Source organism: Silurus aristotelis, assembly GCF_946808225.1.
Source record: "Silurus aristotelis genome assembly, chromosome: 10".
NCBI classification, from domain to species: Eukaryota; Metazoa; Chordata; class Actinopteri; order Siluriformes; family Siluridae; genus Silurus; species Silurus aristotelis.
This window is the reverse complement of record NC_139583.1, coordinates 23,211,876-23,235,509: the sequence shown is the minus strand read 5'-3', so window position 1 is coordinate 23,235,509 and position 23,634 is coordinate 23,211,876. Positions and strand designations below refer to the sequence as shown.

The 23,634-nt window shown below is 40.9% G+C and overlaps 1 protein-coding gene across 12 annotated transcripts; it reads left to right on the top strand.

The window, feature by feature from the left end:
- The first annotated feature begins 1,341 nt into the window (after positions 1 to 1,341).
- Positions 1,342 to 23,008, top strand: dcun1d5 (DCN1, defective in cullin neddylation 1, domain containing 5). Of its 12 annotated transcripts, none has more exons than XM_083553156.1 (13): positions 1,342 to 1,488; positions 1,815 to 1,883; positions 7,340 to 7,395; positions 7,509 to 7,640; positions 8,190 to 8,232; positions 13,155 to 13,263; positions 13,938 to 14,029; positions 14,144 to 14,214; positions 17,719 to 17,810; positions 17,905 to 18,013; positions 20,619 to 20,723; positions 20,910 to 21,012; positions 22,607 to 23,008. In XM_083553156.1, exons 4-13 carry the CDS (start codon positions 7,563 to 7,565, stop codon positions 22,660 to 22,662), a joined length of 858 nt encoding a protein of 285 aa, XP_083409282.1. In that variant the 5' UTR covers positions 1,342 to 1,488; positions 1,815 to 1,883; positions 7,340 to 7,395; positions 7,509 to 7,562; the 3' UTR covers positions 22,663 to 23,008. The 12 variants fall into 12 exon arrangements, with proteins under 12 accessions (XP_083409282.1, XP_083409286.1, XP_083409280.1 ...); XM_083553152.1 differs by having other exon boundaries at positions 1,351 to 1,488; positions 1,795 to 1,883; XM_083553158.1 differs by lacking the exon at positions 7,509 to 7,640 and adding an exon at positions 11,486 to 12,589 and having other exon boundaries at positions 1,395 to 1,488; positions 1,795 to 1,883; positions 8,190 to 11,035; positions 12,670 to 13,263.
- Positions 23,009 to 23,634: the final 626 nt, after the last annotated feature.

Genomic DNA, 23,634 nt, shown 5'->3' with positions numbered 1-23,634 from the left:
GGACCAGCCAGTTAAGGAAGATCTGTGTTGACATGGTTCTTTGGACTGTTATATTGGTGTAGATACTACTGTTTTGGCTCCAAATACTGAGATGAAGGTTCACTGTGATGTTCATTCACTCATTTATTTTCTTTCCACATTTCTTGCAGACTGCAATGATAATAAATGTTTTACAGTCCATGGTTCATGTGCTGCAGTATCTGAGCAGAATTTTTACTCCATTATTGTCTCTAATGAACTACAGTCCAAATCCATCCTCAAAGCTCCTGTCTTACTCTGTAATTTCATGGATCCCCCGCCTGTAAATGAAAAACCAACCCCAGCTGCACCGAGTGGCCTCCAATCAAAGATAACACCATCCAGAGGTAGGCCGGGACGAAGCAGTCAGATCTGAGGAGAGGAGAAGCGCAGGAACAGTAGTTACTGGTGCCTCAAGATCATGTTTATCTCAACAGTGAGAGAAGAGGGGTGATGTGGAGAGAGAGATATGGATTATTAAGTATCCTTGTTGTGTTTATGATCTCTTCATCATGGTACCTGTTAGTGGGTGGGATTTATTAGGCAGCAAGTGAACATTGTGTCCTCAAAGTTGATGTGTTAGAAGCAGGAAAAATGGGCAAGTTTAAGGATTTGAGTGAGTTTGACGAGGCCCAAATTGTGATGTCTAGACGACTGGGTCATTGCATCTCCAAAACTGCAGCTCATGTGGGTTGTTCCCGGTCTGCAGTGGTCAGTGTTCTATCAAAAGTGGTCCAAGGAAGGGACAGTGGTGAACCGACCACAGGGTCATTGGTGGTCAAGGCTCACTGATAAACGTGTGGAGTGAAGGCTGGTCCGTGGGGTCTGATCTAACAGCTCAAATTACTGAAGAAGGTAATGCTGTTAATGCTAGATGGGACTGTTTTGACAGCAAAATAGGAACAACACAATTTCAGGCATTTGGTCATAATGTAATGCCTGATCGGTTGGCAATAAAGTTATGGTCTACTACAATGGCTCAGGACCACAGGTTCCATGAAGATTTCTGAATTTAAGTGTTGAGGATGGGTTTACTTTTAAGTCTGGATCCTCTTGAGGTTTCTTCTTTATATAATCTCGACTTGCTGCTGTCACCACTGGCTTGCTCATTAGGGATAAACTTACAGACAGACTCACATTTTCTAACCTATTTATCTCTTTAAAAGCTTCTTGAGCTTCAATTTAAGCTGCTTTGCGACAATGTCCAATGTAAAAATTAAAATGTTTGCGCCAATATTTAATATGATATTTAGTGATAGTGATGTGAAATTTTGCGAACGTTTAGGCCAAGACTCTTTTGTTGGAATTTGGACTTTTAATTTCGAACGCGACCGGAAGTCCTTCTCCTGAAGGGGGCTTGTTTTACATTTCTCTTCACTCAGTCTGCGATTGTCCTCCTGTCGGGAGAGAGCAGCTCGCCTCCTGCTTTCTTCATTTACACCAAAAAACCTCTTGACAAGAACTTTCCAGGTTTAAAAAGCATTCCTGTATAATAATGAAAAAATCTGGGTTTTTTTAGTCGAATATTCCGCGTGTTATTTGTCGCCGGTTGTTTGCGTTTATCGCCCAGCCGGCTTTCAGATTCGGTTAGCGAGCTACAGCTAGCTAGCAAAACACCTCAGCCTTAGCTCTATCTTTGTTTATTAGTCATTATTTGTACATTTATATTTGTTGTTTAATACGCAGTAATACTCGATCTTGTGGTTCGACAAACGCGAAAATGCGTTTCATTTTCCACGGATTTAAAACACACATATGAGCGGATTTATTTTGTAGATTTCTCTCTGTTCCTCCAGAAGCACGACACTAAAGTACTTCAGCCGAAAACCCAACACGAGATTCGTCCTCAAACCTGAAAATCCGAGGTGAGAATTATATTTGTATAACTGTATTTTGTAAAGTGATATTAATAATAATGTACAAAAAAACGTGGTAATTTTAAAAGTAAAAATAACATACAATGCCTCATTCACACACTCACTCTATTTTATGCCTTTTTTTTATCACTTCTGGAAGCGACTCTATTTAAACTGAAATGATTTGGAAATGGGCGGGGCGCTGTAAATTAACCCCGCCCACTTTGCCCCCCCCCCCCCCCCCCCCCAGTTCAGTGGGAAGCATTCAGTCTGTTCCCTGGTGATGGGAAGATCGGATCATTTTGGTGACTTGGTTTTTTGATCTCGTTCATCAAAATGCTTCATACCACTGTCCAACATTTAAGCATGAAAAAAGGAGTAGAATCTTCTTCTTCTTTCGGCTTCTCCCGTTAGGGGTCGCCACAACGGATCATCCGCCTCCATACCCCCCTGTCCTCTACATCTGCCTCTTTTAACCCAACTACCTGCATGTCTTCCCTCACCACATCCATAAACCTCCTCCTTGGCCTTCCTCTTTTCCTCCTTCCTTGCGGCTTTATCCTCAGCATTCTCCTAGCGATATACCCCATGTCCCTCCTCTGCACATGTCCAAACCATCTCAATCTCACCTCCCTCACCTTGTCTTCAAAACCTCCTACATGCGCTGTCCCTCTAATAAACTCGTTTATAATCCAAAATTAAGGGAATAGTTCAAATAATAAAATATGACCATGCAGCTAAGGACAGATTATGATAAGCAGAATAAGTAGCCTTTTATCTTTTGGTCCGTGTCAATAATTATGGGAGTCACGTAACAATAATGTCAAGATTCAGACAGAAAAACTGATCTATTGCATAATGTAGCGTCTATGGGAGTCACATGAAGAAAGAACGAACGACTCGGACCAGAGGACTCATGAGATTTTGCAGTCTCAGCTCTTGGGGACGACTCGTTCTTTTGAGTCACTTTAAAGACTCGTTTAAAATTTGACTAATCATTTATGACTTACTTTTCACTGCTGGACACTGGTTAATAGTGCTACTCGACTGGGATCAGGGAATTTGCATGATAAAGGAGTATGCAGGAATGCATCTGCAACTAAGCAGTCAAACAAAGCTGCAGTGCAATGCAATATTAAAAGTGATACTTTACAGCAGTGTTCATATAAAGCTACAGTAACTGAACAGTACTACAGTGACACACTATCGCTATGGCAACTCTATAACACTCACATAATCCTATAGTGGCCTTTTGAAGCTACAGTAACTGTACTAAAGTATGACAGTGGTGAATACTTTATTTTAAAAAGGAGGAGGTGCGTAGGGTGACGTTTAAGAGTGGATGAGGGTGTATTCAGGTGGACTACATTTTAGGCAGAAGATGCAACCTGAAATAGATTGGGTACTGTAAGGTGTTGGCAAGGGACAGTGTAGCCAAACATCATCGGGCGGATTTGGAGCGTAACCACCGTGATAAACGGAGGATTACTGTATTACATTCTAATACTGAGAAGTCTCAAAACGAAACATGTTAAGCTGGTTTATCAGCATGTAATAATGTATTGATGTTTAATTATCATACAGATATTTAAGTGGTGTGTATAATCAGATTATGTTTACTGTAGTATTGTACTATTGTAGTGTTGCTGTAGCGATACGATACTGTTACGATAAACGGACGCCACCCCAAAAAATGCTTTCTGTATACAGTACTGTACTGTATTAACATTTTACTTTGTTTTATAATTAATAATTATATTTCTATTAATAAATTTCATTATTTCAATGTAAAACTAAAAACATAAAATCAATTCCCTATAAGTTTTTTGGTCTATGCTGCTATCAGTGAAAGACTGGGAAAATCAGCCAAACAAATTAATGTGGCAAATGCATTTCCGTGATAAACCGGGGCGTGGGGGATTACTGTATCTACTAGATTTTGCTCTACAGGATTAGAACAAATTTGGCTGTGAAACTTTGTCCGATGACACAATGATAGGTTTGTTTTGTAATTTCACCGTTCCCGTTGTTCTAAACACTGCGAAACATGTCATCAGTCTTTGAGAGTTTGAGGCATTGCATTGTTTTGTAATGAATTATAAAACAAATGGAGTTGTTTGTAAGGCAATCTGTCTGCATGATCTCTGATCTAGAAGATGATGATATCTCTCTGGTATAAAAGTATTGTGGTCAGTACCACGCAGTAAGAACTTACTGTCAATACAAATCCTTTTCAACCATAACCGATTCATTTTAATATTAGAAGTCAATCTTCTTCTTCTTCTTCCTTCGGCTGCTCCCATTAGGGGTCGCCACAGCGGCTCATCCGTCTCCATACCACCCTGTCCTCTACATCTGCCTCTTTCACACCAACTACCTGCATGTCTTCCCTCACCACATCCATGAACCTCCTCCTTGGCCTTCCTCTTTTCCTCCTACCTGGTGGCTCCATCTTCAGCATTTTTCTACCAATATAATTCGTGTCCCTTCTCTGCACATGTCCAAACCATCTCAATCTCGCCTCCCTCACCTTGTCACCAAAACATCCTACATGTGCTGTCCCTCTAATAAACTCATTTCTAATCTTGTCCATCCTCGTCACTCCCAACGAAAACCTTAACATCTTCAGCTCTGCTACCTCCAGCTCCATCTCCTGTCTTTTACTCAATGCCACTGTCTCTAATCCATACAACATCGCAGGTCTCACCACAGTCCTATAAACTTTCCCTTTCATTCTTGCAGATACCCTACTATCACAAATCACTCCTGTCACTCTTCCCCACCCACTCCACCCTGCCTGCACTCTTTTCTTTACTTCTCTAACACACTCTCCATTACTTTGCACTGTTGACCCAGGTACCTGAACTCCTCCACCTTCTCCACCTCTTCTCCCTGCAACCGCATCACTCCACTGCCCTCCCTCTCATTCACACACATGTACTCTGTCTTACTCCTACTGACTTTCATTCCCCTTCTCTCAAGCGCATATCTCCACCTCTCCAGGCTCTTCTCAACCTGCTCTCTACTCTCACCACAAATCACAATATCATCTGCAAACATCATAGTCCAGGGAGACTCCTGTCTGACCTCGTCCGTCAACCTGTCCATCACCACTGCAAACAGGAAAGGGCTCAGGGCCGATCCTTGATGCAGTCCAACCTTCACCCTGAACCAGTCTGTCGTACCTACTGCACACTTTACTGCCGTCACACTGTCCTCATACATGTCCTGCACCACCCTCACATACTTCTCTGACACACCTGACTTCCTCATACAATACCACAACTCCTCTCTCGGCACCCTATCGTACGCTTTCTCTAAATCCACAAATACACAATGCAGCTCCTTCTGTCCTTCTCTATACTTCTCCATCAACATCCTCAAAGCAAATAAGGCATCTGTGGTGCTCTTCCTTGGCATGAAACCATACTGTTGCTCACAGATGGTCACCTCTTCTCTCAGCCTGGCTTCCACTACTCTTTCCCATAACTTCATGGTGTGACTGATCAACTTAATTCCCCTGTAGTTACTGCAGGTCTGCACATCTCCCTTATGCTTAAAGATCGGTACCAGCACACTCCTCCATTCCTCAGGCATCCTCTCCCCTTCCAGAATCCTGTTAAACAATCTGGTTAAAAACTCCACTGCCATCTCTCCTAAACATCTCCACGCTTCTACTGGTATGTCATCTGGTCCAACCGACTTTCCATTCTTCATCCTCTTAATCGCTGCTCTCACTTCCTCCTTACTAATCCTATCTACATCCTGCTTCACCAACTCCACATCCTCCAACCTTCTCTCTCTCTGATTTTCCTCATTCATCAGCTGCTCAAAATACTCCCCCCATCTTCTCAACACACTCTCCTCATTAGTCAAAACATTTCCCTCTCCATCCTTTATTGCTCTAACTTGCAGTACATCCTTCCCAGCTCGGTCCCTCTGCCTGGCCAATCGGTACAAATCCTTTTCTCCTTCCTTAGTGTCCAACCTCTTATACAGTTCCTCATATGCCTTTTCCTTGGCTTTCGCCACATCCCTTTTTACCTGCTGCCGCATCTCCTTGTACTCCTGCCTACTTTTCTCATCACTCTGTCGATCCCACTTCTGTTTTGCCAACCTCTTTCCCCTAATGCTCTCCTGCACTTCCTCATTCCACCACCACGTCTCCTTGTCTTGCTTTCTATTTCCAGATGTCACACCAAGTACTTTTCTAGCTGCCTCCCTCATCGCTCCTGCAGTAGTTGCCCAATCATCCGGCACCTCTTCACCACCACCAAGCCCCTGTCTGACCTCTTCCCTGAACCTCACACTACACTCTTCCTCCTTCAGTTTCCACCATCTTATTCTTCTTTCAATCTTTACTTTCCTCCTCTTCTTCTTCGCCTCCAAAACCATCCTACAGACCACCATCCGATGCTGTCTAGCTACACTGTCCCCCGCCAACACCTTACAATCTCCAATCTCCTTCAGGTTGCATCTCCTACACAGAACATAATCCACCTGTGTGCACCTTCCTCCACTCTTATACGTCACCCTATGATCCTCCTTCTTCTTAAAATAAGTGTTCACCACTGCCATTTCCATCCTTTTAGCAAAATCTACCACCATCTGCCCTTTCACATTCCTCTTTTTGAAACCATACCTACCCATCACCTCCTCATCACCTCTGTTCTCTTCACCTACATGCCCATTAAAGTCTGCCCCAATCACCAATCGTTCTTTCCTAGGTACACCATCTACCACTTCATCTAATTCACTCCAGAATCTTTCCTTCTCCTCCATCTCACAGGCAACTTGTGGAGCATAGGCACTGATGACATTTATCATCATCCCTTCAACTTCCACCTTTACGATCATCACCCTATCAGAAACTCTCTTCACCTCCACTACACTCTTACTGTACTCTTCCTTCAGAATCACCCCTACACCATTTCTCTTTCCATCCACACCATGATAAAACAGTTTAAACCCACCTCCAATGTTCCTGGCCTTACTCCCTTTTCACTTGGTCTCCTGAACACACAGCATATCTACCTTTCTCCTCTCCATCATATCAGCTACCTCTCTCCCTTTACCCGTCATAGTACCAACATTTAAAGTACCAACCCGAACCTCTACTCTCCTACACTGCTCCTTTTCCCGCCGTCTCTGTAGACGTCTTCCTCCTCTCCTTCTCCTCCTTCGGCCAACAGTAGCCCAATTTCCACCGGTACCCTGTCGGCTAACGATACCTGTGGCGGTCGTTGTTAACCCGGGCCTCGACCGATCCGGTATGAAATTCTCATTTGTGATCCGCATATTTGATTTGGCACATGTTTTACGCTGGATGCCCTTCCTAACGCAACCCTCCCCATTTACCCGGGCTTGGGACCGGCACTAAGAGTACACTGGCTTGTGCCCCCCAAATGGCTGGGTTAATATTAGAAGTCAATATGTGATTCAAAAGCCTCCGTTTTATTCTGTAGGACTTTGGTGCGGCCTGGAGGACATTAAGAACGTCTCTCAAACACTGGATAGACTTGTAAGTCACTTTGTTAAAATCTTGAGCTCATCTATTGATTATCTGTGCACCTGCGCACACATCCGCATGATGAGTGATGATGTGATCTCCCAGTAAAGTGTTTTTATTAACAGTGCTTTAAACTCATTTGCGATATGTCTGGCACGAGGCTGAGACCAATGTGAAACATGCACGGTCAGCGAGAAACAGGTTGCCTTGACAACCCTGCTGTAAAACGTCTTGCACGTGGTGTTCGCGGGCATGAGGTGATGTAATCAGTTTAATGACTCATTGTAAATATTTTTAGCTGTCATCCAGCTCTGGTTTAGTTACAGATTTTTGATTTCCACTGCAAAGTGACACCTGATCTTCACAGCCATGTGTGTGTGGTCTTTCCCCATACTGTTACTACTAAGTCCGAGGCACACATTTGTATATGATGACTTTTAGGAAGAAAATGAAACATTAATGTTAGTGTAGTTATTGTTTTGGTAAAAGTAGTTATTGTTATTTTAGCCGCAATTTTCCTTTTAATGGTATTGTATTAAAGCTAAACTACTACTACTAAACTCATTTAGCCAACTACTAGGAAAAAGTCATTCAGAGACGGATGATCCGCTGTGGCGACCAAAAGAAGACGACTAGAAAAAGTCATAAATTTTTTTTGTTGCCATTTGGAACATATCAGAATTTCTGATTTTTTTCCTTTCTCTCTCTCTCTCTCTCTCTCTCTCTCTCTCTCTCTCTCTCTCTCTCTCTCTCTCTCTCTCTCTCTCTCTCTCTCTCTCTCTCTCTCTTTAACTCTCTCTATCTAGAACATTGTTGACTTGAATGGACAAAGTGGCTGCGTGTCCACAGGTATAACGGGCTTCTTTTTTTTCCATAAATATATTTATTATTTTTCACAAATACATCTTCCACATACATAAACCAGTACTCCACAAATCTGCTTTTCAGCCAACTCCCAATCGCCCATCTCCTCCTACCCTAACACCCCAACACACAATATAAACAAGTATACATGACATTAGTGTTCTAAGTATAGTTATGAAATTATAGTGTGTGTGTGTGTGTGTGTGTGTGTATATATACCGTAATTTCCGGACTCTAAAGTGCACCCATGTATAAGCCGCACCCACTGAATTTGACAAATATTTTTATTTTAAACATAAATAAGCCGCACCTGTCTATAAGCCGCAGGTGTCTACACTGAAACTAATGAACTTTACACAGGCTTTAACGAAAGACACGGTATAACGGGTGAAATATGTTGTGGCTCCTTTAAGAGCGGAGCGGCATTTTGGGAATAGGCTGCCGCCGCATTTTCCCGGTATTACTGCATGTGTGCAAGACCGAGGAATATGTGCTTATTATTTTCTGATGCTGATTTCTAAGTTTCTTTGACTAACCTGTAACGCTGTTGCCAAGAAAAATAAAAAAAGCACGAGTTTTGGAAACCTGTCTGTGCTTATATGATTTCTGTTGCAAATGGAGTTAGCGAGCTCTCCCTTCACCCAGACTCAACACGCTACAACGGCTTGTATCTAAACAGTAGCCGACCAAGAAAGTCATTGTTCACTGTCTTCCTCCTTCCTTTCACAACTACTGTATTTCTCTCGGGAGTTTATCTTTTGGCATCGTCGTGCGTAAAAAAAACAAAACAAAACAAAACGTTTTTTCTCCCGATGCCATGCAGCTCAGAACACAGGTGAGGTGCATTTATTTATTTATTTATTTTTTGTTTCGTTTATGTCGCTCACTTTTTTGGCTTGAAGAAACCGGGAAAAACCCAGGAAAAAATCATAAATAAGCCGCTTCGTTGTTTAAGCCGCGGGGTTCAAAACGTGGGAAAAAAGTAGTGGCTTATAGTCCGAAAAATACGGTGTGTGTGTGTGTGTATAGTGGAACCTCGATAGTTCACGACTTTTCATTTGGAACCGGACTGAGTGTAACTCGCGAAAAATCTGATAGTTCGCGAGAAGCCGCGAGTGGCTTGAAAGTTCGGAGTAACATTTCAAAACCTAGTTTGTACAAATAAATTACATAATGTTTGGAAAGCCTTTTTACTATTAAATTATTTATTTAAAGTAGTAAATAAAAACGTTTATAGGACTGTGGTGAGACCTGTGATGATGTATGGTTTAGAGACAGTGGCATTGAGTAAAAGACAGGAGGTGGAGCTGGAGGTCGCAGAGCTGAAGATGTTGAGATTTTCTTTGGGAGCGACGAGGATAAGCAGGATTAGAAACGAGTTTATTAGAGGGACAACACATGTAGGACGTTTTTGACACAAGGTGAGGGAGGTGAGATTGAGATGGTTTGGACATGTGCAGAGGAGGGACATGGGGTATATCAGTAGGAGAATGCTGTGGATGGAGCCATCAGGGAGGAGGAAAAGAGGAAGACCAAGGATAAGGTTTATGGATGTTGTGAGGGAAGACATGCAGGTAGTTGGGTTGAAAGCGACAGATATAGAGGACAGGGGGGTATGGAGACGGATGATCCACTGTGGCGCCCCCTAATGGGAGAAGCCGAAATAATTATTATTGACAATTTTTTTTTTGTACATGTACAAAAATTGTGAATAATTCTTGTGACAGCAGAACATCTCCTCTTCCGTAACATTTAACAAGACAGCTTTCCAGAGGAATACGAACAACTAAGATTACTTACTTTAGCCCCAGAGTTCAAAGCCAGTCATCTTATATGGGTCGGAGGACGTCTGCATCGTGCCGAAGGCCACCAAACTACTCACTTAAGACTATGATAGTAAGCTGGGTCACCCAGGACTGCAACGAGTATTTGCTGAAATGAGGAGGTCTGGATACTAAGAGGTCGTGAAGCAATTAAAAAATCCCTACATAACTGCACGGAATGTCCTAAGTGGAAGGCTAAACCTAAGACCCCTAAAATGGCTGATCTTTTTCCAGCACGCTTGAGTCTCCACAAACCACCCTGTTACAGTACTGGTATGGATTGTTTTGGGCCTTTCCAAATCAAAATAGGCAGAAGCCTGGAGAAAAGATGGGGAAGATCTTTAAGTGTCTCACAACTCGATGTGTACACATCGAGTTGTGAGACACTTACAACTCCTCTGAGGAGATTTATATGAGGCAGAGGCACCCCCTCAGAACTGATATCTGACCAGGGCACTAACTTCCAGGGACTAACTTCCAGAGAGCGAGTTAGATGCCTTAAAGAATTGCAGCCAGGAACTTCAACGACATCTCACCAAACAAAAGATTGAATTTTAGTTCAACCCGCCTCATGCCTCACTTTGTTGGCAGCTGGGAAGGGGAGTTCCGATTTCTTAAAAATGCCCTCCGTACAGTAGAAGGTGCACAAACAGTAACAGAAGAAGTTCTTCAAACAGTACTTGTTGAGATTGAGGGAATCTCTAATAGCAAACCTGTGGGTTATGTCTCCTCCAATGTAGCAGAATTAGACCCAATCACCCCAAATCTCCTGCTCATGGGGCGGCCAGACAGCTCCTTGCCTCAAGTGATATACTCTACTGATGAATCCATAGGACGACGTTGATGGAGTTTTCACTGATCATTTTTGGCCAAATTTCGTGAGACACTACTTACCCAATCTCCAGCTATGACACAAATGGCATGCAGAGACTAAAACCATTGTATTTGGGTCTGTTGTTATGATGGTTGATCCCCAGCTACCACGAGCCCTTTGGTTGATCGGGAGAGTGTCACTTTCCTGGAACGGATGGACAAGTAAGGTCTGCAGAGGTCAACATTAAGGGTCGATTATACACGCGGCCAGTTACCTGTCTCATTAACCTACCAGAGATATCACAGTGCACTGTTCTCCATCAAGGCCAGAACAAAGCAGTCGTCATTCAGCGGTGGTCATTCGACACGGTGCAACCTACCAAACAGCCGCTAGCAATTGACAGCAAGAATCACACACGATCAATTTTAAACCCAGTAAAGTTTGAGTGTTCTGAATCCCGTACCGTGTTTTTACTGACACGATGGGGCGAGTACAATCTTCTGATCAGTGCACACCAGATAGTGAAACTTCCTAACATTTGGTCCTTCGAGCTGGATAGGAAACCGTGTTTTATAAAAGATTTCCAAAGACCCTTTCAAAGAAAAGCTATTTTTTTCAGGTTTAAATACAAAAGAAATTCTTTTATCCATCCATCATATGAAGGAGGGGATGCATGTTTCCACTTGAGGAGAATAAGCCTCCTAGCCAATAGTGTGCTGAAAGCATCATCTTGATTTGTTGAAGGCAAATTTGCCATAAAAGGAATTCCGAACAGAGCTGTAAAAGTGTTTGAGGTGGCTGATATGTTTAAGGATTTTTCAAAAGTATTTATTTTAGACCAGAATGCTGTCAATCTTGGACAGGACCAGAGTGTGATTAGCTGGAGATTATCGACACCTATTGCAAGTGTTACTTCTGTCTGGGTATATTTTGGCTAATCTGGCAATGGTGTAGAGTGCTCTGTGGAGAATCTTGCATTGCATCAAACTGTGTCGGGCACATATAGAGGAAGTGCGTACTAAATCGAGTGTTTAATTTTATTCTTTTTCGCTTATTGTGATCCCAATCTCTTGCTCTCATGTATTCTTGAGTGATTCAGAGGGGTCCGAATTTTAGAGGATCTATTGATTTTATAAATGACCGAGATAAGCCCTCGTCTATCTGGGTTGAGAGAAAGAATGGTGCCAATTTTTTAATCAGGAGGAGAATTAGGAAACTGATTTTGTACAAAATGTCTGATCTGAAAAACGCGAAAAATATGGGTTTTGTTGAGATTAAAATTTTTAGACAATTCTGGAAATGATAAATGTACCTTTTAGCATACAAAGTCTTTAATGGACCTAAGACCCCTAGAAGACTTGATGTTAGAAAAGATCAATTGTTCACTATAGGTGCAAGAATTGACGTGTTGATTAACCCAAAATTGTTTTCTAAATTTAACCCATATTTTAAGAGTATTGTCACCACTAAACTGTCAGACATTTTTACTGTTTCTAGGAAGCTAAGAGCAGATCAGTAAATGGAGGGAATATCTAGAGTATAGCAATTCTGTTTGGGCCCAGATAGGATTTTCAGCAAGTCTAGAAGTTAGTCCAATACAAAAGCTTATTAATATTACAGGCCCAGTAATACTATTTAAAATTTGGTAAGGCATGACCCCCTTTTCACTTTGGAAGTTGGAACTTTGGAACCTTTCTTCTTATTCGTGCATATTTGCCACCCCTACAAAAAAAAAGAGAGAGTTGTCCGATCCAAAGTTATGAAAAAAGCTTGAAAAGGGATAAGAATTTGGGCAGAATTGTCATTTTAACCAAACAAAAATACGACCAATTAGCGATGTTGGAAGAGAGGACTGTCTCTGTTTATCTTTCCCGTAAGCATCTAGCACAATTTTCGAAACAATTTTTGTCTGAAAGTAACCGATTTAGCGACGAATACACCTAAATATCCAGATCCATCCTGAGCCCACTTAAAGGGAAAAGGATATTCCTGTGCTGGATTGATTGTGAACAGCTCGCTCATTTGAAGATATATAGATAAGGTCATCTGCATAGAGGGAGATTTTATAAGAGGTTCCAAAACAAATAATGCCTTCAAACATTTCATCCCTCCACAGCCAAAATTTCTAGTGGTTCTATTGTCAAAGCAAATAATAGGGGAGAAAGGGGGCAACTGTGGCGTGTACCTGGGGCTTCTGTTTTTTTGTTGTTGATCCATCAATTAATACTTAATGTCCGCTTTTAACAGTAGCATATTTTTTTTTGCTCCAGATTCTGCAAGGCTAAATAACCCTTTTGGAAACCCCGTTATGCCTGTAAAAAAGAAAAGAAAGTCGTCTGGTTCTGAAGACCCCAGCATCCGAAAGTGCAAAATTACCAGGTAGATCGACACCCCAAAGATCTTATCTGTTCTTCTGTCAACCTGCTGATGTGTTTAATGGCGTTTTCACATTCTGATGAACTATTTATAAAGGATCCACAGGATGCTTCAGGATTAAAGATTAGTAATGTGATTTAGGATCAGATTTTACACCTTTAACCATGGTCTGCCTAAATACTTGGGTTTTCATGGGTAACACTGGAAGATCTTGAGTGGCCTGCTATAGAGCTCTGACCTCAACTTTATTCAACACCTTTAGGATGAATTTTAACACTGAATGCATTCCAGGCCTCCTCACCTCACCTACATCATTAACTGATTTTACTAACATGCTTGTGACTGACTGGGCATAAATGTTCATAAGCACACTCCAAAATCTAGTGGAACATCTTCCCAGATGAGATGGCATAAATGGGTGCCCTCGAAACCTCTCTTTCTGTCTCAGATAATTAGTTATTGAAACTCATTCGGAGACACGTGATCTTATAACCTGCTTTTTCTCAGCATATGGTTTCGAGCAAGCAGAATTCTAGATCTAATGACCTGCATGTAAAATCTCAAGCTCTTCTTGGTATTTTTGTCAGTGTTTTGTTAGTTTGTGTTTAGTAGATTAGACTGTAGGTGTGGAATTACTCAACTTTCTTGTAATAACCGATATAATTCACTCTTTCCAGTTACTGTAGAACACAGACTTCTGGTAGATTGATAAACCCTGAAGATCAGTTCTCCAGCAAGAAGTGCCTCGCGTGGTTTTACGAGTATGCAGGTACGCCATTTTCCCACGTTCTTTTAAAGACTTTAAAGATGATGCTGACCGTATGACCAAAGAGCTCATTGTGTCCTTTAACTGTGAAGTTTGCTTTGTACTTGCTCTTATCAGGGACAGACGATGTGGTGGGACCCGAAGGCATGGAGAAGTTCTGTGAGGATATAGGGGTTGAACCAGAGAACGTTAGTGTTTCTGTTGATCTGTCTTTTTTTATTATTATTATTTATTTATTTATTTTTTTAAGCAATGGTAGAATTATGAGCTAGAAAAGAAAATATATACATCTCGAAATTCTACCATGACTTATTAAACAAAATCTGTTTAGAATATACACACACATATAATGACTATAAAGGATTAGGGTTGTTGTCCCAACTTTGGCTACTGCTTTGTATAATTTTTTTAACACACCAATGAAATCCAGCTGCATAAATCCAATATTTATTGCAAAAATCAACAGTAAGGTTCAAAGATCTCTGCCAGTGCATAGAATAAGAGCTAATTGAATGGCTTGTTGTAACTTATAGTAATTTATCACCAATTATATTCAATAATTCTAATTAGTCAATGTTCACAGCAGTAGGTCTTCATGGAGTTAGCTTTGTGCACAGGGGCATTGTGATGCTGGAACATTTTTTGGGTTGCACGTGAAGGGAAAATTTTACGCTACGACATCCAAAGATATTCTATACAATTGTGTTTCTCCAGCTTTGTGGTAACTGTTCAGGATAGAACCACATATTGCTGGAAAAGTTTGGTGTCCTAATAGTTTTTCCATATAATGTAGCTAGAGAAAATAGGCCCATTGTTTGCATTAGTTTGTTTTAAAAGGAAGAAATGAGTTCGGAACGAGAGTGCAGGAGAGCATAAGGAGAAAGAGGTTGGCGAAACAGGATTGGAATCGACAGAGATGATAAAAGTAGGCAGGAGTACAAGGAGATGTGGCAGCAGGTGAAAAGTGGTTTGAGGAGCTGTATGAGAAGTTGGACACTAAGAAAGGAGAAAATCTTTTGTACCGACTGGCCAGACAGAGAAACCGAGCTGGGAAGGATGTGCTGCAATATAGAGCAATAAAGGATGGAGATGGTAATGTGTTGACTAGTAAAGAGAGTGTGTTGAGAAGATGGAGGGAGTATTTTAAACCGCTGATGAATGAGGAAAATGAGAGAGAGAGAGAGAGAGAGAGAGAGAGAGAGAAGGTTAGATGGTGTGGAGTTGGTGAAGCAGAAAGTGGATAGGATTAGTAAGGAGAAAGTGAGAGCAGCGATTAAGAGGATGAAGAGTGAAATGTCAGTTGAACCAGATGACATACCGGTAGAAGCATGCAGATATTTAGAAGAGATGGCAATGAAGTTTTTAACCAGATGGTTTAACAGGATTTTGGAAGGTGAGAGGATGCCTAAGGAATGGAGAAAAAGTGTGCTGTAACGAACATAAAGAATAAGAGAGATGTGCAGACTTGCAGGAACTACAGGGAAATAAATGTTCAGTCACACCATGAAGATATAGGAAAGAGTAGTGGAAGCCAGGCTGAGAGAAGAGGTGACCATCTGTGAGCAACAGTATGGTTTCATGCAGAGGAAGAGCACTTGATGTCGAGAAAAATATATTTATGTAGCTTGTATTTTAATCCAACTTATTTAGTGTGTGTTTAACATATTTAGCTTATAGCTAGTATAGGACTTATTACATACCATAAGTTTAGCATAAGTAAATTAATCAAACCTATTTAGCTTATATTTTAATCAAACTCATTGAACCTATTTCCTCCATGTAAAACATAAACTGATACTAACATATAAAGTATAGAATAGGGCTTGACTGATGCTGTGAGTGTGTAATGAAAGTAAACAACTACGTATGAGGCAGACCGGGAGAGTTTATTAGGGTTAAAAAAAAAAAACAGGAAGGAGCTCAGTCGATGACAAAAGGGGTTGAAGAAGGCATGGGAGAGTAATCGAGGACAGCTACAGGAGGAGGAGAGGTGGAAGAATGCAATGGGGGGGGGGGGACTCAGCAGTGGGAGCATAGGACTCGGCAGTGGGAGATAGAATGGGGGACGTTGAAGAATAGTCAGTAGGAAGGATAGGGAGAAGATATATAAGGTGGAGTGAGAAGGAGGAGTTGATGCAGGTGTGCAAAAACCATCCAAAACTGCGAGGAGACCGTTGGGGTAGATAGGTGCTTAATTAATCGTTCAACCTCGGCTGTTCAGGAGTTGATACTGTCTACAAAGAATGTGCCTAGGAGCTGGTCCGGAATGTTTTTGAGAAGAAGCTAAATGATAAACAGATAAAGAGAAGTTAGTGAAGGTTAACACCACAATAACAAGACATTAGACCATTGTGTGCAGGTGCAAGAACCAGAGAAGAGACAAGATAGCAAACCTGTGAATCTTCTCATAAGGCAACATGTTCTGCATTAAGGCCCAAACGACACAGTCAGCTCTAAGACACATATAACATAAATAATAATATGAATAAGTAGAACAATAGTCAAACATATATGAACATATAATCCATGTAGGAGGATATTAGCTTAACCGAATAATGGTAGAATGTAAACAGCAATAAAAATTAGAATAAAAGCAGAAACGTACACATTGCAGATGCAGAAGAAGAAAAAAGGGCCGCAAGGTGATCGTTCAAGCACGGAGGATGAGAATAAAATGAGGGAGAACATAAGGAAGAGAGGGTTTTATACAAATGTAAATTATTTTTATTTCTAACAGAGCCAGGCTGTAAATAATGGGAACAGAGGGGAACAGGAAGCCCTAATATGGAATCTTAGGAAGGGGAGGAGAATTAGGTGTCAGAAGATAATGGGAAATGAAAAATTTAGGTGGCGAGAGGAAAATCTTGTAAAAGATTAGGAAATAAGGGGAACTTCCAAAAGATAAAGATTGATAACACAAACAAAGAACACAATGGAGATGCTATGTGGCATCTCATATACATATGAGAAGGCAGAGAGATTCTGGGCACTTGATCATCTTACTTGAAATTGAGTGGCCATCTTTTATAAGCTCATTGGACTGGATGCGACTGCAATAAAGAAGTTTGCTTCTCCTTATCCAAGGCTGAAGATCTGTCATTGGTTTTTGAGGGCTATTCTATTGAATTCTATTACTATTAAATGTGTTACATAGGGAATGTCCTACAAGATTCCACCAGTTGTGTGTCCACTCAGAGAGAGTTCCGACACTACAGACGCAATATTTGCTTTGAGAATGTTGATGGAGAAGTAAAGAGAAGGTCAGAAGGAGTTGCATTGTGTGTTTGTGAATTTAGAGAAAGTGTACAACAGGGTGCCAAGAGAGGAGTTGTGGTATTGTATGAGGAAGTCAGGTGTAAAGTATGTGAGGGTGGTGCAGGACATGTATGAGAACAGTGTGCAGTAGGAACGACTGGTTCAAGGTGGAAGTTGGACTGCATCAAGGATCGGCTCTGAGCCCTTTCCTGTTTGCAGTGGTGATGGAAAGGGCGACGGACGCAGTCAGACAGGAGACTCCGTAGACTATGATGTTTGCAGATGATATTGTGATTTGTGGTGAGAGTAGGGAGCCGGTTGAGAAGAGCCTGGAGAGCAGGAGGGTTTCCCTCATACCTTCTGCCTTGCCTTCTGCCCTGATATTTAACCATGTAATATTTGAATCCTAAAATGTTCTTTTTGTGTCTCTCCTCTAGATTATCATGTTAGTCTTAGCCTGGAAACTAGAAGCACCAAATATGGGATTTTTCACAAAAGAAGAGTGGATGAAGGGAATGACATCACTGCAGTAAGAGATTCGCTGCATGCTGTTCTGTTGAAGCTGTCAATACGCCTGGCTCTTTGTAGCATTTTAACCTGAACTTATCTTTCCTGTGAACTAGGTGTGATTGCACAGAACGGTTGCAAGGCAAACTCGACTACCTGCGTTCTCAGCTGAACGACGCAGTCGTGTTCAGGAACATTTACAGATACGCCTTTGACTTCGCCAGGGTAAGGTGTTTTTTTTTTTGTTTTTTGCGCGTTCTAAGTAAAACTACACTATACCTAAAAGAGAGAATATATACTGATCAGGCGTAACATAATGACAATGTAATGAAGTGAATAACACATTATCTTTTCATTGTGGCACCTGTTATTAGACAGCAAATGAACATTTTGTCCTCAAAGTTGATGTGTTAGAAGCAGGAAAAATGGGTGATCGTAAGGATTTGAGCAAACACCAAATTGTGATGGCTAGATGACTGGGTCAAAACATCTCCAAAACTGCAGCTCTTGTGGGCTGTTCCCAGTATGTAGTGGTCAGTATCTATCAAGAAACTGCTGAAGAAGTTATTGCTGTTAATGCTCGACTGTTCTGGACTGTTTTAGCAGCAAAGGGGGACAGATACAATATTAGTCAGGTGGTCAGAATGTTATGCCTGAACGGTGTATACTAACGGGGTACTTTCTTAGTAGTTCCTATTTAGTAAATTGTAAAACTTGCTATAGAAATAAACTTGAAACTTGATTTATCATGAAATTCACTTAGCGGCCATGTGCAGTGATTTGGACTCGCAGCTACAAGTGATTATCACACTAACCGTCAGTATGCCGAACACTATAAACCTTTAGCCAGACAGTCTGTCAGACAAGAACAGAACGCTGAGGCTGCATTGCTCTCAGACTCGTCTGAACCTGACAGTCAAAGATGTAAAAACACATAACCTTGTCTAATATACTGTATAGTGTGATTATACTGTGATACCGAGGCACACAGATAGGGTCAGAATTCCTGGATCCAGCCTGTTTTGTGACAATTCCAGGTTGGTAGAGTGTTGTAACGCTGTGATAAATGTTTTCCTGTCACTCTTATGATTAGTAATAGAATATTTGAATAATGTTGCTGACCAAGTACTTTCCTGCTTATTACAATGTACATTCTGATGGCTACTTCCAGTAGGATAATGCACCATGTTATAAACAAAAGCAGTCTTTTAAAAAAAAAATTATTTTATACCCCTGGCGTTGTTGTATATGTTTTCAAGTTTATTAATAAATATAAAGTTGCGCTCAAAGTGCGAGCACATAAAAAAAAAAGGTTTGCATTCGGTGCACCAAACCAAAAGCCCTGTACCGAAACAGATCGGTACGAATACGTGTACTGTTACACCCGTAACTATAACACAGTATCTCGCAAAAGTGAGTACGCGTTTACATTTCAGCACATCTTCTCAATGGTCAATACTATAGAAATGAAACTTGGATATATTTCAGAGTAGAACAATTTCAGCTTGTATAGCAGTACAGATTTACTGTCATCTAAAAAGAACTCAACATACAGCCATTGTCATAATAACTGGCAACAGAAGTGAGTACACTCTAAGTAATAACAGCTGTTGCTTAACTATGAAAAGCCACATGTCCTAGTCCTCATGTTCATGTTTTTGTCTGCTCGACAGGACCATACAAGTGTGTGTATCTTGTATTAGAGCAGTTGAAATTTGGTGCTTTGATTACAATTCTCTCAAACTGATCACTGGATGTTCAACACGGTACCTCATGGCAAAGACACTCTGAGGAATTAGAATTGTTTCTCTCCACAAAGATGGATGAGGCTATAAAAAATTTAGTAACAGCCTAAGACTAAGTTACTGTACAGTAGCAAGGGTCATACAGAGGTTTTCTAAGACGGGTTCCACTCGGAACAGACCTCACAAGGGTCGAGCTCGTCAGTGCTCAGACCACACGCCATACACTGCAACAAGTCGGTTTTTAAATGGCTGTCAGCCCAGAAGGAAACCTTCTAAAACTGGCTCACAAGAAAGCCTGCAAACCGTTGAAGACAACGAGCATAAATTACTAGAACCATGTTCTGTGGTCTGTTGAGACTTGTTTCGGTTCAGATGGTGTTCAGCATGTGTGAAGATGCCCTGGTGAGGAGTACCAAGAAAATTGTGTCTTGCCTAAAATCAAGCATGGTGGTGGTAGCATCATGGTGTGGGGCTGCAATAATGGTGCTGGTCCTGGTAAGATGCAGTTCATTGAGAGAAACATTGATTCCAACATGTACTTTGACTGAAGCTGAACACGATGCCCCTTCCTTTAGAAACTGGTCCGAACTCCAGTTTTTCTACATGAAAAAAGCTACAAACACACCATTAAGTTCACAACTGCCATGTTGAAGGTGATTGAGTGGCCAAGTATGTCTCCAGACCGGAACCCTATTGAGCACCTGTGGGGCATCCTCAAGCGGAAGGTGGAGAAGACTTATTAAGGAGTGAAAGGATCCCAGCAACAACCTGTGCAGCTTTGGTGTTCAGTAGCAATGGTGCTCACTCAAAATATTGACACTTTGGGCACAGTTTTGACCTGTTTACGTAGGGTGTACTCACTTTTGCCAGCTTTTTAGCCACAATAATGGCTGTATGTTAAGTTCTTTTTAGAGTACAGTAAATCTGACTACTATAAAATATATCCGAGTTTCTTTAGTATTGTCCTTTGTGAAGATACTAAAGTTTGTATCTTGCTGAAATGTGAGGGTTGTACTCACTGCTGTCAGATACTGTATAATGCATGCATAATATCTTTAATCATCATGTATGTTCTGTATCTCTAGGATAAAGATCAGCGTAGTCTAGACATGGACACTGCAAAGTCCATGTTGGCGCTGATTCTCGGAAGGACGTGGCCCCTGTTTCCTGTGTTTCACCAGTTTCTGGAGGTATTCCACTTGTAAATATTGACAAGGATCTTAATACTTGTATAATTTTTTTCTTAAACTGTATTACGCTTTATTTTTTCTGTTTTTGGTGCAGTGGTTAGTATTTATTGCTAGCATGCATAATTGAACTTGTTGACCTAATATGTTCGATCACACATGTTTTCTTTACTTTTTTCCCCTTTTTAGCAATCTAAGTATAAGGTCATGAACAAGGACCAGTGGTACAACGTCTTAGAGTTCAGCCGCACTGTTAACTCAGACCTCAGTAACTATGACGAGGACGGAGCTTGTAAGTCTGAAGTCGTGTGCTGTAATAATTTGTTGATTTTACGGTCACTCACGATCTTTCAGTGTGGCTTCACGTGTTTATCACTTGTGCCATAAAATTGTGCTATAGTTTTTATATTATTAATTATTATAATATAGTTATTAGTGTATATATATATATTAGTATTAAGTATACCTAGATAAAAAAAATGAAGTATTTATTCTGTGCTGGTTAATAATAATGATAAAAACAGTATGTTCATTTAAATACTTTAAATGAAATACATAGATTAAGTGAAACAGCTAGGTCTTTCATTTTAAACGTTTAAAGATTATTCTAAAATAACGAATTTTTTTTAATGTATAGTAATATTTAATTTTACTGAACATCAAAGTAATGTTAGCGTTCACATATCACTTACATTATAGAAGCTATAAACAGACTTTGCCTTTCTTTCGGAGTTAAAAAGCTAAAAGTGTCTTAAAACTTTCTAAAACAAAAAGAAACCTTTAAACCCTGGTTTAAAAAGTGCAGTGGAGACTCATTACATCGCATTACTTTTTAATGCAAACAACTCTTTTAGAATTATTTATCAACCAAATCAACTACACTTTATAGATGAAGGTTTGTGGACATATGACCATAATTCGTATGTGCTTTGTTAAACATCCCATTTCACATTTAGTCCCCATTTGTTGTTATGGTAACCTCCACTCTTCTGGGCAGATCTTCCACTAGATTTTGGAGTGTGCTTGTCCCATGAGCACATGTTGGTAAAGTCAGGTACTGATGTAGGTTGAAGAGGTCTGGAGTGCAGTCAAAATTCTGATTCATCCCAAAGGTATTCAATAGGATTAAGCTCCAAGCTCTATGGCAGGCCACTCATAATATTCCACTCCAAATCATGTAAAGCATATCTTGGGAAGTGTTTTTAGTTTGGGAAAGAAGCACATATGGATGAAAAAGTCAGGTGTCCCAATACCCAGGTCCATATAGTGTATCTCATAAGTTATTCTATTACGATGTGTAAATATGTATCATGATGCTGATATGTATTAAAAAAATTACCACTGCACTGTTAAATGCTTGAATCTGATTGGTCAGAAGGTGTTAAGTTTCTCTACAGCAGCTCAGACAAGGTAAATCACAGGTTTATGTTTGAATGCTTTACAATTTCTACCACTTACTCTCAGAGATTTGCTCCACATAAAAGACTAATAAACGGGTTGAACAATGTGGACTTATTTTTTCGAATTATAGATATGGTGAAGCTCTTTGTAGGGATCAATAAGTAACTTTTATTTATTAGGAACAAAAAGAGGAACTATTGAGGAAACATCAGGAATTCAAATGTTAAATGTAAGACACGGTTGTGGTAAACTAGGAATAAAAGACTTCAGGGTGTGCTGTTATGGGTCATTGACCATCTCATGTAAATGTATTGGCTGCATCGCACCATGTCATCCTGTGTTACTTTTCAGTAATACACATCCCTTTGTGATTTATTCCTTAAATAGTGAGGAACACAGAAGAATTCTGAGAAACAATGCAGCATTTTGTATTATAGTATTTGGTTTCTTTCTCATGATAACCCTGTCTCCTATGTTCTCCACAGGGCCTGTAATGCTGGACGAGTTTGTGGAATGGTATAAAGCCCGACTGACTTTATAGCATCACATGGCCATGCATGTGAAATATAAGGGCAAAGAAATTTAAGGGCAGAAGCACATCAATGGACGCCATCCCTCCACCTTAAACAGTCCAGAGAACTAATCGCACACCTTCCCAGGAAAGCCATCATGCTTCTTATGGGACCCATCACTCCCCAGAGACTTACAGTGTTAATTTAACTTGGGGGGGGGGGGGGGGGGATGTTTGAAAACAGAGGGAACTGCTTCTACTTGTGTTGCATCTTTCACAGCAGTTTCATTGCCCGGTCTGGTGGAGGGAAGTCATCTGTTTATGTAATATTTTTGTTTATAGTGTTTTCAAAGGAAAATAAAGGAACTGTATGGAATCACTGGTTTTGTTACTTGACTATTATGATTGTTTGACGCTCAAAAACCCAGATATACTATTATCATTAATTATTCATAATGCTGTTCATTCTGATTGGTCAGCCACTTTGTCAGTAATGCAAATCCTTGGTCTAATATATCAAGCATAATCTTTTGATTAGAAAACGGGATCTTTAACAAAGGGGGTGGTGGCTCCAGCGGTTAAGGCGCTGGGTTGCCGATCGGAAGGTCTGGGGTTCAAGCCTCGGTATCGCCAAGCTGCCACTCTTGGGCCCTTGAGCAAGGCCCTTAACCCTCTATGCTCCGGGGGTCCCTTACGAGGGAAATATCAAGGTCCGTGACATCGGAGTGACGTGGGGCCGCCTTCCCGTGGGCTCACCACCTGCAGGAGGGACCGTAAGGGATGGTGCTGTGATTATTGGGCAGCAGTCGAAGGCGGGGGCCTGCTTAGACTGCTGCCCCCGCGACCCGAATTACGGATAAACGGGAGAAAATTAATGAATGAATGAATCTTTAACAAAGGAAAACATCTAATAATTGAGATTTTTTTACATTAATAGAAGGAGTCTCCAGTATCAGAATAAAACAGGTTTGTGTGAATGGAGGGGCAAATCTTTTATTGTGA